This window comes from Diceros bicornis, chromosome 5 (assembly GCF_020826845.1).
Source record: "Diceros bicornis minor isolate mBicDic1 chromosome 5, mDicBic1.mat.cur, whole genome shotgun sequence".
Lineage (NCBI taxonomy): Eukaryota > Metazoa > Chordata > Mammalia > Perissodactyla > Rhinocerotidae > Diceros > Diceros bicornis.
The window spans coordinates 95,506,120-95,523,679 of NC_080744.1; the positions used below are offsets into that span (position 1 = coordinate 95,506,120).

At 43.0% G+C, this 17,560-nt stretch overlaps 1 protein-coding gene across 1 annotated transcript in view; it reads right to left on the bottom strand.

Annotated features, from left to right (window-relative positions):
* Window positions 1-6,049, bottom strand: part of BTBD1 (BTB domain containing 1) — a 45,302-nt gene extending 39,253 nt beyond the window's left edge. The window contains exon 1 of the mRNA XM_058542552.1: window positions 5,618-6,049. Coding sequence (XP_058398535.1) covers window positions 5,618-6,009 — 392 coding nt within the window. The 5' untranslated portion in view covers window positions 6,010-6,049. The remainder of the gene's footprint in view (window positions 1-5,617) is intronic.
* Between the last annotated feature and the right edge of the window lie 11,511 nt (window positions 6,050-17,560).

The following is a 17,560-nucleotide window of genomic DNA, read 5'->3' on the forward strand; positions in this document are numbered from 1 at the left end:
CATACAACTATCTACTGGGGCTTTGGGGGAAAAAAATAAATAAATAAAAAAATTTAAAGGGACTATATAATACCGGGCACTGTGATAGGTCCTAGAAATACTAATATGGGTAACATATTCTGCCCATAAAAAGCTTACGGTTTGGCAATGAAATGATTCAAAAGTAATGTCATAATTATAACAGAATTATACATTAGGCATGAGGTGATAACTAATCTCTAAAAATGGCCCCAATAAATCATGCCTTCTATTATCCATGCCCTTATGTAGATTTGTCCCATAATGAATCCGGGCTGGTCCTGTGTGACTCTCTTTAACCAAGAGAACATGGCAGAAGTGATACTATACCAGTCTGGGGCCTAAACTTTGAGGATGCCTCGCAGCGCCTGCTTTTGTGCTCTCAGGAGCCATGAGCTATCCAAGAAGTCCAGCTACCCTGCTGGAAAGATCAGCTGGAGAAGCTACGGAGAGAGGGGAAAAGGCTCAGCCATCCCAGAATCTGCATCAAACCTCCAGATGACTCTGGCGCCAAGTGCTCTCAGACTACGACTGCACGGGAGACCCGAAGGAGAGGCCATAAGAATCACCCAGCTGGGGCCGGCCCCAGGGCGTAGTGGTTAAGTGCGTGCGCTCCCCTGCTGGCCGCCCGGGTCTGGATCCCCGGCGCGCACTGATGCACCACTTGTCAGGCCATGCTATGGCGGCGTCCCATATAAAGTGGAGGAAGATGGGCACGGATGTTAGCTCAGGGCCAGTCTTCCTCAGCCAAACGAGGAGTATTGGTATGGATGTTAGCTCAGGGCTGATATTCCTCACAAAAAAAAAAAAGAACCACCAAGCTGACCTCAGTCAACGGGGAAGATAATAAAACCGTGGTTAAGCCGCTAAGTGTTGGAGCAGTTTGTTCTAGAGCAATAGATACAAAACTTGCTATGAGAGATGAGATGAGGCAGTGCACAATTCTGCCTGCAGGTAATATTCGGTGATGTTTTATAGAAGAGGTAAAGCCTGAAGTCTATCTGGAGCGTAGTAATTAAGTGTGGAGATCTTCAAGGCAGAAAGACTGAGAAGTACAAACGCAGGTGTTAAAATAAGAAGGCGGCCATCAGCAGTGAGGGTTAGGGCACTGAGTAGATGCAGAGGAAGAGGAAATGGAGATCAAATCATAAAGGTCTTGTGTACCTGCTAAAGTGTTTAAGCCGCACCCTATACGCAAAAAGAAGTCATTACAAGATTCAGGGGAACCATATGAGAATACATGGATATTAGAGAGACAGCGTTGTTAACCGTGTGAAGAATGGACACAGCTAAGTCTAAAGGCAGTGGTCTGGTTGAAGAAATGCCAAAAAAAAATTAAGAGAAGGGAGTAGAACCTTCATGACTGGTCCAAAAAGGATGAGAAACAGGTGGAACACACTGGAACCAAACTACAGATGGCCTTGGAATCAAGGCCATCTGAGTCAATCCCCAAATGACCCACAGAGCAAGAATATTCATGAGCAAGAATAAATGATTGTTTTTTTTAAGCCTCTGAGTTTTGAGTATTTTACAGCATTATTGTGGCAAAAGCTGACTAATACAGGGCATAATAATGAGTGTGCCTGACTCAAAGACTGTTCTGAAATTTAAGTGAGTTCACACAAGGTGGTTAGGAACAATAAGTGGCACACAGTAAGTCCTCCTTACATGTAAGATATTTTTATTAGTGACATGTCCATCTGCACGGGTACTAGACATTCACTTGTGAATGTCCAGTTGCAAATTGGGTTCTGGAGCGGAGTAGAAGACTGGCAATATAGCTGGCGGAGTACACAATGGCATGGGTTAATGGAAGAAAAGGAGACAGCTCAAGACAGAACCCTGAAGAACAGTTACCCCATGTTTCCTTCCAGTCACCACTCCATTTCTCTGCTCCTCTTTGCAAGAAAACTCCTTGAGGGGATTATTTATACTGGCTGTCTCCAGTTCTTCACCTCCTATTTTCTCCATAATCTACTCTAATCCAGCTCCTGAAATCACTGTTGCCAGAGTTTTCAATAGCCTCCATTTTGTCACGGTCCTCATTTTACCCAACTCTCAGCAGCATTTAACATAGTTGACAACTCCCTCTTTACTGGAATGCTTTCTTCAACTTCACTTTCAGGATACCATACGCCTTGCTTTCTCTTCTAATTCCACTGACAGCTCAGTCTCATTTTATGCTCCTTCTCCTCTGCAACAAGTCTACATGTTGGAGGATCCCAGGGCACATCCTTGTACCTCTCTTCTCTCCACAATCTACATTCCCTCCCTAGGTAATCTCATTTGGTCTCATGGTTTAAATACCACTCACCCTTAACTTTCAAATTTACATTCAGCAAGAAACTCTTCCCTAAGCTCCAGGTTCATATTTCTAACTGACTACTCTAATATCCCTCCTTGGGTATCTTGGAAATCTTGGCTCTACCTTCAAAACATATCCAGAATTGGACCAATTCTCATCAAGGCCATCACTACCACCCTGGTATAACCCACCATCATCTCTTGCCTCGACTACTGCAAAAGCCTCTTACTTCAACTCCCTGCTGCCCATTTCACTCCCTCTTCAGTCTAATCTCCAAACAACTGCCACAATGAGTTTTTAAAATGTAAATCAGATCATGTCACTCCCCTGTTCAAAACCCTCCAAAGGCTTCCCACCACACACCACAAGAAACACACAGGCCATCCCAGGCACAATGGCCATGCAGGATCTTGATCAGCCTATCTTTCTGACCTCATCTTCTCCTTCTTTCCCCCTTATTCACTCTGCTCAAATCACACTGATTTACTCCTGCAGCTCCTCCAACAGGAGAAATTTAGGGCCTTAAACATGCTTTTCCTTGCTTAGAATGCTCCTTCCCTCATGACTTGATCATTTTTCTTCAAAACACTTATCAGAACTCGACAGTATATTATATTGACATTATATTCTATCTTGGTTTCTCCTTACTCGATTATAGCTCCATGAAGGCAGGGACTTTTTCTTGTTCACTGCTATATCCAACATCTAAAACAGCGACTGGCACAAGGGAGGAACACAGTATTTCTCAAATGAACAGCTGATGAACATCACTTAAAGGTCAGGCAGATAAAAATGAGCAGTTTCTTTTTTTTTTTTTAATAATTTTATTTTATTTATTTTCCCCCCAGAGCCCCAGCAGATAGTTGTATGTCATAGCTGCACATCCTTCTAGCTGCTGTATGTGGGACGTGGCCTCAGCATGGCAGGAGAAGCGGTGCGTCGGTGCGCGCCCGGGATCCGAACCCAGGCCGCCAGCAGCAGAGCGCGGGCACTTAACCGCTAAGCCACGGGGCCTGCCCTGAGCAGTTTCTTAAAGTGCTTCAAACTCACGTTCAAAAGCCTGTAACTAATGTTAACTAATTCAAGTTGCGCACATAATAAAAGTATGCCCAAGCTAATCTGCTTTTCCAACTCAGCAAGTGCTAACATCTTTTTGTCACACAATAGTAGGTTCAGCATCTACGTTTCACAGCCAGCCAATATCTAGGTTAAACTCAGTCCAGATATCACTTTCAGAATAGAATAACGACTGGAACCTACCTGAAGAAGGACAAATGCCATGACTACACTGAAAATAGGAAAATTTCAGGGACTCTGAATTAATTCACTTATTTTCTATTGATGGGAAAAGACTGATTAATAGCTTCAGTGAAAATATGAAATAAGCATTTTTCCCTCTACATTCTTATCCTAGCAATCTCAATATTTTTTAAAGGGAAAAGCTACCCAACAATATTTTTTGATCACTGGCTCTCAAATTTAGCCAGTTAGTATTTTGGGAGAATATTAAAAATGCTCTTGAGGTTCTACCTCAAAACACTGCAATATTGTAAGGAGGGAAGAAGGGATCTACAAATTCAAGAAGTACTCTGGGAGATTACAATGCAGATGGACCAACAGATCATTTTAAAACACTTCCAGTCTAGAAAATCTAAACAAGCTATAACCAATCCTCCTGGTCAACTTCAAACCAAAAACCAAAATGACCTAGATCCTAGCTTTTGAATTGTTTTCTTCTCCTTTTATAAATGTAATTGAACTAAATTACAGAAAATATGGGCATCAAAGAGAAAAGAAGAAAAAAAAAAGGCAATATCATCTTAACAATCCAACACAACTTCGGTTCACATTTTGCTGTTTCCTTCTATCCTTATCTCTAGGTACATGTTTGTTCTGTTTCTTTAACCACAGTGTGCACAGTTTCAAATACTATTTATTATACACATTTTCCATGTTAATGTTACTACCTTGTCTTGATAAGCATCATACTTAGTAGCTGCATGACATTCCATCAAATTGACCTATCACTGTATATCTAACCATTCCCTCCAGTTGACTACTTCATCACTACTATAAATAATCCTGCTGCAAAATTTTTGTAGACTGTTTTTTCAGTACTTGAATACTTCTTATCTGTGGTAAAAAAAAATCTTTGGTGCCAAAGTGTTTTACCACCACCTTTGCAAGAGAGGGCTCCTCTGATGGTTTAACAGAAGACGCAAAGTACTTTACTTTTAATTTGCACTTCTCTAATTACTAACGAGATTAAACATTCTTTGTTAATTAGTTGTATTTTCTTCTTTCCCTAAGCTATCTATCTTGTCCTTTATCCATTTATTAACAGGATCTTAGCATTTCTTTCCTCCTTGGGTTAACTCTGTATTCAATTTCCTATTTATCTTCCTGATTGAGCTGTGAGCCTTTGCAGGCTGTCATCTGTTCCCTGACCTACCTGTTTTTGCCTCAGTACCACCCAAGACTCTGCTACTAATAACAACACATTCTACTCAGGCAGCTAAAACCATTTTGGTATAATGAAACACAAACGGTCTTCCGTGTGAGTTGGCTCTGTTACCTTGGGCAAGTTATCTGACTCTTCTGGGCCTCAGTCCCATTTGTAAAATTGTGGGAAACAAGACCTATACCTCCCTAATTGGACTTTTGTGACTAAAAGCTAATAATGGCAAACTATTAGCTCCCTTCCATTAAATAAAATTAATCAGAAGTCAATCTACTATCCTCAAATAATCAAAAAGCAAACTCGAACACCGATGGAGGGATTCGTTTTTAGGCTAGTGTGACCTTGCCTGCAGAAACGCAAGGCAGGTCAAGCCACACTTATTGTTTTGGTATTCACTTTCCTGGGTCTTGACAACTAATACTTATGCTAATGAAATAGGAGTAAGAGTTTAAAAGAAAAAAAGGCCCTAGGTCCTACAAGACTTTTCAACTATTCCCCTCTCCCCTCAAAAAACATAAAATTTGGCAAACGGGCCATCAGGACAACCTGACCCACACTCTATCCTTCCCACTTCTCTAACTCTGAAGCCTCGGCGATAATCCGCTGTTGGAACGCGAAGGCGCCTCTCAACGGCAAAGCGCACGCTAATGGGACCCCGACCTTAACCTTCGCCCTAACACCCGGCGGCGGCCGCCCGCCTGACGGATTCTGATTTCGACCTTCCGGAGCATCACCGGCTCGGGAGGACAGAGGCCCGGGGCGGGTCAGGAGAGCCCGGCTCAAGGTCACCGGGGAGTCCGGGCGGCCGGGCCCCGTCGGCCGGGGCCGCTCACCTCAGCAGCGCCAGGAAGGCGGCGGGCTCCACGTCGGGCAGCTCGATCTCGGCCGACGTGGTGGCCATGCCGCCGTTGAACATGGCGTCGAAGACGGCGCTGCCGGCCGCCAGCACGAAGCGGTGGGCGGGGATGCGCTGCGGGCCCCCGGCGGCCGCGGCGCCGCGGCCCTTGCCCAGCACGAAGCGCACATCGCTCAGCAGCTCCGAGTTGAAGAGGAAGGCGAAGCGCTCCTTCAGCGACGCCTTGGTCGCCTGCCAGTTGTAGAGCGGCTCGCGCTGCAGGGGGAGCAGGGGCCCCAGAGACGATGGCGACGCCGGCGCCGCGGCGCCCGACTCCGCCTCAGCCCCCGGGCCCTGCTCGCCCGGAGCGGCCGGCCCGAGCGAGGCCATCCTCTGGCGGCGCAGGGCCTGGCTAGGGAGACAGCTCCAGCGACCCAGCCGCCATAGCCGAAGCCGCCCCGGAGGCTGGCGCCGCCCCCCTGCCTTCCGGAAAAGGCGTTTCCGGAGCCGCGCGCCGCCGCCTGCCCCGCCCTGCTCCGAGTCGCGGGGAGCGCGTCCCCGCGCCAGGCGCGTCCCCGCCGGGTCGGGGTGCGGAGGCGCGCGCGGCCCCCCGAGCTGGGGCTGGAGGCGGGCTCCATCGATGAGTCGCGTGCCGGGCGCGCTGAGCAAGTGTGAGCCCCGAGCTGGATGCGGCCAGGCCCAAGCCCCAGGCTCCTCCTCAGACCTGCGGGCCCTTGAAGCTTCTGCCCTTTTGTTCCCTCAGGCACTCATCGCCAGCTGCAGCGCCTAAGACAGGTCCCTAGACTATGCCTCAAGGAGTTTCTCGCCTGGAAGTGGAGGGGGCTGGAGGGCATGATTCCTCACAGCCCCCCAACCCCAGTGATGTCCAAGTCACCACTCCAGAGGGCCGCTGCTCTTGTGTAATCCCAGGATCTGAGCTTGGAACCCCCTACATCTAACAGCTGATGTTCTGTAAAAAAAGAGCCCTCCCTTCTCTTTCCCCCTTCCTCTATTCTGTCTGTTTTCCAGTATCATTGTGGACTCATGGATTCTTTTTTTTTAATGTCACCAAAAATTGACCATATTTTATTTATTTATTTTTGTGTGTGTGAGGAAGATCAGCCCTGAGCTAACATCCGTCCTAATCCTCCTCTTTTTGCTGAGGAAGACTGGCTCTGAGCTAACATCTGTTGCCAATCCTCCTCCTTTTTTTTTTCCCCAAAGCCCCAGTAGACAGTTGTATGTCAAAGTTGCACATCCTTCTAGTTGCTGTATGTGGGTCACGGCCCCAGCATGGCTGGAAAGTGGTGTGTCCGTGCGGGCCCGGGGAACCTGGGCTGCCGGTAGCGGAGTGCGCCCACTTAACTGCTAAGCCACTGGGCAGCCCAGACCATATTTTAAATCTCAAAAAAAACCTTCAAATGTACCAAAGCAAACATGGTACAGGTGGCATTATCTGGTACAAAACAATAAAATCATAATTTAGTAGCAAAAAATAGGAGGACACATATCAAAACTTATGGAATGCAGTCAAAGCTGAGCTCAAGCACAAGCCAAAAACACTTTAGTAAACTGGAAATAATAAAAATAATGAAATAGAGGATTCTGGGAAGATGGCAGAGTAGGAAGCACACCAGGAATCTGTCTTCCCACCTAGACAACAATTGCACTGGCAGAATCTGTCTGATTCTATTTTGGAACTGTGGAGTATGTTGAAGGCTGGTGACTTCCAGAGGAAGACTTGGACAGTCAATTGCTGTGATTTTCAGTTTGCACAGTGGCAGTTACCTGTCCCTCACCCCCAGCCCCATGGCAGGCAGCTGTACACATGTTCCTGGCGCAGCTTGCACATAGCTTATGGGAGCCAGGGTGGGCAAAAAGGAACCTGTCCTCTAGATATCAAGGATCTGTGCTCTGATGTCTGCTTCTGAACACAGGTGTAGACAAAGAGGGGTAACCATTGTTGTTGCACCTCTTGGTGCTGTTGCAAGCCTCCCTCCCCCCAGCTGAAGTGAATTCCATGGGATTTAAAGGACCAGCACCCTTTTTCCCCTCCTTCATTTTTCACTTTTTCATCTTTTGGGAACCAGACATTTAAAGACTAGTAGATTAAAAACAACCTCATATAAGATGGGGAAAATTAGAAAGTGACCATCCACACCCAGGGAAAGGCTGAAAAAAGACCTGAGAAGACCTTAAGTTTACACTTCAGGCTTATCCTTGGCACAGAGACAGCCTACAACAATCAAAAATATAAAAACAATAACAAAAAAACAGCAGATCTTGGGGAAGACGGAGAACCTGATTTCCAGAGTGATCACATTGCTAGATTCGAATGTCCAGTGTTCAACAAAATAATCATAAGGCGTACAAAGAAATAGGAAAGTATGGCCCATTTGAAGGAAAAAAAAATCAACAGAAACTGTCCCTGAAAAAGACCTAATGGCAAATATACCACACAGACTTTAAAACAACTGTCTTAAAGATGGTCAAAGAACTTAAGGAAGATGTGGAGAAAGTCAAGAAAATGATGTGTGAACAAAATGGAAATATCAATAAAGAGATAGAAAACCTAAAAAGAAACCAAAAAGAAATTCTGGAGCTGAAAAGTACAATAATTGAAATGAAAAATTCACTAGAGGAATTCAAAGGAAGATTTGAGCAGGCAGAAGAAAGAATCAGAAAACTTGAAGACAATAGAAATTATCAAGGCAAAGAACAGAAATAAAAAAGATTGAAGAAAAGCAAACAGAGCCTAAGGGACCTATAGGACACCATAAAATGAACCAACATATACATTGTGGGAGTCCTAGAAGGAAAAGAGAGAGAGAAGAGGGCAGAGAGAATATTTGAAGAAATAACGGCTGAAAATTTATGAAGCAGAAACTGATAGAATTGAAGAGAGAAATATACAGTTCTACAATAATAGTTGGAGACTTCAGTATCCCACTCACAATAGTGGATAGAACAACCAGACAGAAGATAAGTAAGGAAAAAGAGGACTTAAACAATACGATAAACCAACTAGATCTAAGAGACATATACAGCACAGTCCACCCAACAACAGCAGCATACACATTCTTCTCAAGCGCACATGGGACGTTTTCCAGGATAGACCATATATTAGGACACAAATTAAGTCTCAATAGATTTGAAAAAACAGATATTATGCTAAGTATCTTCTCTGACCACAACAGGATGAAGTTAGAAATCAATAACAAAAGGAAAACTGGAAAAGTCACAAAATTGTGGAAATTAAACAACACACGTTTAAACAACCAATGGATCAAAGAAGAAATCACAAGGAAAATTATAAAATACTTAGAGATAAATGAAAACACAATATACCAAAACTTATAGGACACAGTGAAAGCAGTGCTATGGGGGAAATTTATAGCTATAAAGGCTCACCTTAAAAAACATGCAAGATCTCAAATCAACAAGCTAACTTTACCACTTAAGGAACTAGAAAAAGAACAAACTAAACCCAAAGCTAGCAGAAGGAAGGAAATAATAAAGATTAGAGCAGTGATAAACAAAATAGAGACTAGAAAAACAAAACAAAATCAATGAAACCAAAAGTTAGGTCTTTGAAAAGATCAACAAAATTGATAAACCTTTAGCTAAATGGACTAAGGAAAAAAGAGAGAAGACTCAAACTACTAAAATCAGAAATCTCAGTGGGGACATTACCACCTATGCTACAGAAATAAAAAGGGTTCTAAGAGAGTACTATGAACAACTGTATGCCAAAAAATTGGATAACCCAGCTGAAATGGACAAATTGCTAGAAAAGCAAAAAAAAACTTATTTTTTTCTCTCCAAAGCCCCAGTACGTAGTTGTATATCCTAGTTATAGGTCCTTCTAGTTCTTTTACGTGGCACACTGCCTCCGCATGGCTTGATGAGTGGTGAGTAGGTCCACACCCAGGATCTGAACCAGCAAACCCCATGCTGCTGAAGAGGAATGCGCGAACTTAACCGCTACACCACTGGGCCGGCCCTAAACAAAAAACATTTTAAACACTTGTTAAAATAGTAAGAAAGACTTTGGGCTGGCCCCATGGCTTAGCAGTTGAGTGTGCTCCGCTACTGGCGGCCCAGGTTCGGATCCCAGGCGCACACGGAGGCACCGCTTCTCCAGCCATGCTGAGGCCGCGTCCCACATACAGCAACTAGAAGGATGTGCAACTATGACATACAACTATCTACTGGGGCTTTGGGGGAAAAAAAAAAGGAGGAGGATTGGCAATAGGTGTTAGCTCAGAGCCAGTCTTCCTCAGCAAAAAGAGGAGGATTAGCATGAATGTTAGCTCAGGGCTGATCTTCCTCACACACACACAAAAGAAATAGTAAGAAAGACTTTATTCGAGTCTATCGAATGGGGGCATTGCAACAGGTGAGAGTAATCAAGCTCAACTCCAAATACAGCACTGACAGCTGGGGATTTATAGCCAACAAGCAAAGTGAGGGGGTCAGTAGATGGAAAATTACTATGAGGAGATGTCAAGGGTAGGGGGATTCTTGCTAAACTGACTTCAAATTCTTGCTGAAGGCAAGCCAGGGTGATCAGTTATCAAGGGTGGGGTATGAGGAACTTGATCAGATATCAAGGGTAATCAGATAAACAGTGAGGGCATTCTCACTAAACTAACTGAGCAGGATTCTTGCTAAGATGGGTGAGGCAGGTCAAAGATAGGCCTGGGGCCAAGGCTGAGGCCTAGTTGAAGGCCTAGAAGACTCAGGGGAGCCTGACTACAGTTTGGTCAAAGAGAGTCTTTGTCAGTATTAAAGAATAAACAATACAGACAAGACTTGAGGGACTATGGTCCTTAAGAATAGGGAAGCATGTGAGATTGACTCTTGCTTTTTCCCTGAGGGAATTTTCTTTCTTTCTTTCTTTCTTTTTTTTTGTGAGGAAGATCAGCTCTGAGCCAACATCCATGCCAATCCTCCTCTTTTTGCTGAGGAAGACTGGCTCTGAGCTAACATCTATTGCCAATCCTCCTCCTTTCTTTTCCCCAAAGCCCCAGTAGACAGTTGTATGTCATAGTTGCACATCTTTCTAGTTGCTGTATGTGGGACACGGCCTCAGCATGGCCAGACAAGTGGTGTGTCGGTGTACGCCCAGGATCCGACACTGGGCCGCCAGTAGCAGAGCACGCGCACTTAACTGCTAAGCCACGGGGCCAGCCCCGGAATTTTCTATTTTGTTGGGTGTTTCTCAAGCAGAAAGAACTCCGGAGACAGAGTATGAAACTGCCAAAGTAGTTGGGGCAAAGTCCTAGAAAAGAGGGAACTACAGAGAAATGAACCCCAAAATCTTCGTACAAATTAACTTCGTGCTATTGGATAACTTCTAAACTGCACATGTACAAGGAGAAACAACAGCAGCTGAGAGACTGAGAGACAAGTAGAGACTTCACATGTGCTGCACGGTGCTGGCGAGATGGAGGTTGTAGTTCGAGCTCTACCAAGACAGAGAAGCCTTAGTAAATACAAAGGACTTTTGGTTGAGATCCCATAGAGACATGCTCTAAAAGTAAGGGTTACATGCTAGTAGTAAGAGCAAAATTAACCAGCTTAAAACCAGTCCTTGACAGGTTCAAGGTGATCTGTACAAGCTGCTGTAAGTAAACTTAATCCTGTTTGAAGAAAATTATATCATCCAGAGACCCGACATTTTTTATTTTACAATGTTGTGGGGAAAAAATAAAAATTATGAATCATGCTAAAAAGGAGAGTCAGAGAAGGAGAATGAATAGAGAATAGAATCAGTTCTATGGATGATTCAGATATTAGATTTATCAGACAAGGACTTTAAAATAACTGTGGTTAATATGATAAGGAAAATAGAAGAAAGATGAAAAATTTCACCAGAGAAGTGGAATCTGTGAAGAAGGGTCAAATGGAGATTCTTGACCTGAAAAGTACTATAACAAATTAATACCTAAATAATTTGTTTTTATTTGTCATTAGCTTGGAGTATTGTCTTCCATCCTTTCACTCTGAGCCTGTGCTTGTCTTTAGTGCTAAGATGTGTTTCCTGAAGGCAGCATATTGTTGGGTCTTGCTTTTTAATCCATCCTGCCACTCTGTATCTTTTGATTGGAGAGTTCAATCCATTTACATTTAGGGTAATTATTGAAATATGAGGGTTGAATGTTGCTGTTTTGTCACTTATTTTCTGGTTCTTTTGCATTTCCTTTGTTTCTTGTCCCATTTGTTTTGGACTGCCAATTCAGTTTGGTTGTTCTGTCTTATGATTCTTCTAGTTTTCTCTTTGTTTATCATATGTGGTTTTAATTTGATTATTTGTTTAGTGGTTACCTTGAGGTTTGGGCGAAAAATCTTCTGTATGAGATAGTCCATTATCTGATAGCCTCCTATTTCCTTATACTAAGTCAATTCAGTCACTTTCCTCTTCCCCTTCTAAGTTGCTCTTGTTATACCTTATTCTATCTTGTGTTGTGGCTGTGTGTTTACAGTGATGAGGTTAAATTTATTTTTGGTGAATTTCTTCCTTTGATCTTTGAGTTTAGTATTTAAGTGGTTGCTAACCTATTCCGGTAAAGATCTACTATTTCTCTGATTTTGTCTACCTACTTTTCTCCTTACTCCAAGCTTTGTGTTCCCTTTCTCTTCTTGTTTTCAGGCCTGAGGGCCTTCTTGAGTATTTCTTGTAGTGGCGGTCTCGTGGCCATGAACTCCCTTAGCTTTTGTTTATCTGGGAGAGTTACTATTTCTCCATCATATTTGAAGGATATTTTTGCTGGATAGATTATTCTTGGCTGAAAGTTTTTGTCTTTTAGTATTTTGAATATATCATTCCAGTCTCTTCTAGCCTGAAAAGTTTCTGTTGAGAAATCCGCTGAGAGCCTGATGGGGGTTCCTTTGTACGTTATTTTTTGTTTTTGTCTAGCTGCCCTTAATATTGTTTCTTTGTCGTTGACCCTGGCTAGCCTTACCACTAGGTGTCGTGGTGAAGGCCTTTGTCTGTTAATATATATAGGAGTCCTGTTGGCTTCGCTTACTGGTATTTCCTGCTCCTTCCCCAGATTTGGGAAATTTTCAGCTATTATTTCCTTGAATAGGCTCTCTGTTCCTCTTTCCCTCTCCTCTCCCTCAGGAATACCTATAATTCTTATGTTACATTTTCTAATAGAGTCCGATATTTCTCGGAGTCTTTCTTCATTTCTTTTTAGTCTTAGTTCTCTCTCTTCTTCCATCTGGAGTATATCTGTATTCCTATCCTCTAAAGTACTAATTCTTTCCTCCATATTGTCAGCTCTGTTCTTTAAAGATTCCAGATTCTCCTTTATCTCCTCCATTGTGTTCTTCATCTCCATCAGCCCTGATAGGTTTTTCTTTATGATTTCAATCTCTTTTGTGAAGAAACTCCTAATCTCATTGAATTGTTTGTCTGTGTTGTCTCGTATTTCGTTGAGTGTTTTTATGATAGCTATTTTGAAATCTCTGTCATTTAGTTTATGGATTTCTGTGTCTTCGGGGTTGATTTCTGGTTGCTTGTCATTTTGTTTCTGGTCTGGTGATTTCATATATTTTTGCATTGTGGTTCCTGTGTTGGTTTTGATTTTCCTCATCCTGGAAGTCTCTGGTTGCAATTTCCACCTGCCGCCACTGTGTGGTGGTAAAGGGCTGTGTAGTCTAAGCCCCCTGCGCTCTGCCCCAGTTTTTCTGCTGCGATCCGCAGTTTTGTTTTGTTTTGTTTTGTTTTGTTTTGTTTCTTTTCCCCACTGCGATCCACGGGTCCAGTCCAGTTTATTCAGGTCTGCCTCGGACCGCTAGATCTGGTCGAGCTGCAGACTCCGGGTTGCGGGGAGGGGGGAGCTCTCTCTTTTGCCCTCTGGGTCCCTGACGTGGGAGGCTTCTCGTTTGCCCCTCTTTATCCGCTCTCTGGGTTGCTCAGATGTTGATGGTAGCCCTGTGGCTCCTCTGAGCCCTCTGTGCGGGAGTTTCCCACTGGCTGAGAGCGCCCGAAGAGCTACAGTTTCCCGCCGAGGGCCGCCCCTCCCCCCTCTCTGGGAGCCGCGCGGACCGGATCGCTGATCTGATGGGGAGGGAGCGGAATTCTCCTTACCTCTCCCCACTTCCTCCGGGGGCCCAGCACGTTCCGCTCTCAGATGTGCGGCTGTGTGGATCCCTCCGCTCCAGCTTTTGACTGTCTGGGATTCCGTTGTTGGTCTGTGGCTGTTACTTTTGTTGTATTTTGTGGGGGAAGAATTCACGGGAAAGCTCACTCCGCCATGATGCTGACGTCACTCTCCTAAATAATTTGTTTTTAATAGCAAATTAGACACAGCAGAGCAGATGATTAGTATAGCTGGGAGATGTCAGGAGAATATATCCAAATTGAAATACAGAGAGAAAAAAGGACAGAAAAGAACATATGTCTGTTAATCATATGAGACAAAATGAGAAGGACTAACACATGTATAGTGGAGTGCTAGAAGGAGAACAGAGAATGAGACAGAACAGTATTTGAAGAAATACTGGCTGGAAATTTCCCAGGGCAAGTGTCCCAAGAAAACCAGGTGGAGCTACTCAACTTTTTTGGACCTAGCCTCAGGAGTCATGCAAGGTCATATCCACTGCATTCTACTGGTTACAAATGAGTCACTAAGACCAGTCCAGATTCAAAGGGTGGGTGGGGCCAGAGACAGCACATCTTGATGGAGGAGTATCAAAGAATTTGTGGACATATTTAAAAACCACCCCACTACTAAAGCTAAACGTACCTATAGTCTGTGACCCAGCCATTCCACTCCTGGATGTATTTCCAACAGAAACTAGTACTTATGCCCACCAAAAGAAAGCACATGGGGGCTGGCCCCGTGGCTTGGCGGTTGAGTGCGCGCGCTCCCCTACTGGCGGCCTGGGTTCGGATCCCGGGCGTGCACCGACACACCACTTCTCCGGCCATGCTGAGGCCGCGTCCCACATACAGCAGCTAGAAGGATGTGCAACTATCTACTGGGGCTTTGGGGGGGGGGCGGAATAAATAAATATAACGATTCTTATATATTAAAAAAAAAAGAGAAAGCACGTGGATGTGCATAGCAGCTTTACTCATGATAAGTGACCAAATTTAGAATGGCTAAATGGTGGTATATTCCTACAATGGATGAAAAAGAACTAACCCTAATACTGTAACAATATGAATTAATTTCATAAACATGTTGAGCAAAAGAAGCCAGACACAAAGAATACATCACGATTCCATGTATGTGAAACTTCACGATGGACAAAACTAACATGCAGTGCTAGAGATCAGAATAGCAGTTACCTTTTGGGGGCTTGTTTACTGGGAGGGCGCATGAGGGAAAATTCTGGGGTAGCAGAAATGTTCTATATCTAGAACTGGTGGTAGTTACATGAGTGTTGTTCTGGTTTATGTATTACTGTGTAACAAACTAGCTCCAAACTTAGCAGCTTAAAACAACAATTATTTATTTTTCTCATGGATCTGCAATGTGGTTAGGGCTTAGTGGGGAAGGCTCATGGCTGCTCCACCCAGAGTCAGCTGGGGTGGCTTGACTGAGGGCTGGAGGACCCACTTCCAAGAAGGCTCACTTACGTGGCTGGCAAATTGGTTCTGGCTGTTGGCTGGGAGCTCAGTCGGAGTTGAGGGCCCAGGACCTTGGTTTCTCTCCACATGAGCCTCTCCATGAGACTGGGCTTCCTCACAGCATGGCAGCTCCAAGCGCAAGTGGCCTGAGAGAGAGAGAGAGAGAGCCAGGTAGAGGCGCTATCTCCTTTTATGACCTAGCCTTCACAGTCACACAGCATATCACCTCCACACTTCACTTGTTGAGGTGGTCACAAAGGCCTGCCCAGGTTCAAAAGGAGAGGATATAGACTCTTCTCTTGATGGGGGAGCAGCAAGTCACATCGTGAGAAAGCCACATGGGATCAGAGACATTGTAAAATCATCTTTAGAAAATACAGTCGGCTACAGGTATTACATATGTAACAATTTTTTAGCTTTATGCTTGAGACTTGTGTCCTTTACTATATGTAAGTTATACCTCAATAGAAAGAAAATAAAATGTGAAAAACCTGTAGAAGAATATATAGAGATTAATGCAGAAAGTAAAGATTGACAATTCTTGCCCTTCTTTCCTGTACAACCACACTGCGGGGATCACCACCATTATCTGTTTGATACCTACACTCTTGAACTTTTTCCTATATACCTAAGAACATTATCTATCTATCTATACATATAAACACATATACCCCTAAGTACAATTTTTTAAAAATAAAAATGGTATCATACTACACATATTGTTCTGAAACTTGCTTTTTTTCACTTAATACATTGTGGAAATCCTTCCATGCCAAGAAATTTGGGAGTGGAATGCCTTCAGATGTTCAAAGAATAGATGCTAAATACACTACTGAGAGCTTAGATGATGAATTTCCAAATTCATATCACAAAGTTAGCTTAACTCTGATACCAAAACCTAACCAAAAGAGCTCAAGGAAAGGAAACTATCAGCCAATATCATACATGAATATAATATGAAAATCTCAAATAAAGTAACAGCAAATCAGTTTGGCACTAATTAAAAGCATAATTAACCACAACTAAGTAAAATTTATTCACGTTAATTCGAAGGTAGTTCAATGTAAAGAAATGGCACTGGCAATTACCACTTCAAATATGGACATCTTGACCCAAGTATCAAAAAGACGTCTCCAGGGCTGGCCTGGTGGCATAGTGGTTAAGTTTGCACACTCTGCTTTGGCAGCCCAGGGTTTGCAGGCGGATCCCAGGTGTGGACCTTGCACGATTCATCTAGCCGTGCTGTGGCAGCATCCTACATACAAAATAGAGGAAGATTGGCACAGATGTTAGCTCAAGGACAATCTTCCTCAAACAAAAAGAGGAAGATTGGCAATAGATGTTAGTTCAGGGCAAATCTTCCTCACTAAAAAAAAAACAACAAAAAAAGACATGTCCATATCCTTTGACACAATAGTTTCCCTCTTGAATATTTATCTGATTCAAATATATTCACATATTTGTGAAATGACACAAGTACATGGATATCATGAGAGCTTCATTTGTAATAATAAAAGATTGGAATTTCCATCAAGAGAGAACCGCTTAAATTATGGTATATTCATATAATGGACCACTACACAGCCACTAGAAAGAATGAGGTAGTATTATATGTACTGACATGGAAGCACTTCACATTTTATTGTCCAGTGAAAAAGGAAGATTAAAAAAATAAAATGAGTTATACAGCTGAAATCATACAAAATTTAATAGGACATTACAGTGGATAGCAATACTCCTGTGTGACATGTATTATCCAACTCTTGGCCTTGACTTCTCTCTACCTCAGTTTCCTCACCCCTAAATTTGTTATCAGATCATAATAAAAGCAGTATCATAGAGTCAGGAGTGGATCCAGGTTTTATGGGTTTGAAGCTTATACAAGTGTGTGTAGGGGGGTACTTTTTAAGAAAAAAATGCAAAACTAGATAGAAAATTAGGGTATATGAGTCTTCATTACAAGTACAAAGTACAAGTCTTTTAAACTTTTCTATATGTTTGAAATTATTAGATAAATTGGTTAGAAGAGTATTTATTTAAAATGAGAAAAAATTATAACAAATCACACATTTTAAAAAATCTGATAAATATCACAAACAGCACAAATCCAGAAAATAACATAATCTTTTTTATTAAGTAACTGCCTGAAACACTTCTAGAATGCTTTTCCCCTGCAGTTTTGGCATCATACTCTTTGATTTTCTCTTTGCGTGAAAATGATTTTGGAACATCATTTTCTAGAGAGAGAACAGAAAAATTATTTATGTTTTTCCTCTAGCAGGATCAGAAAATTTATTATTGGCTATTTAGAGAAGTCTCTTCAGTTTCAGAACTTGTTACTGATAATATGTA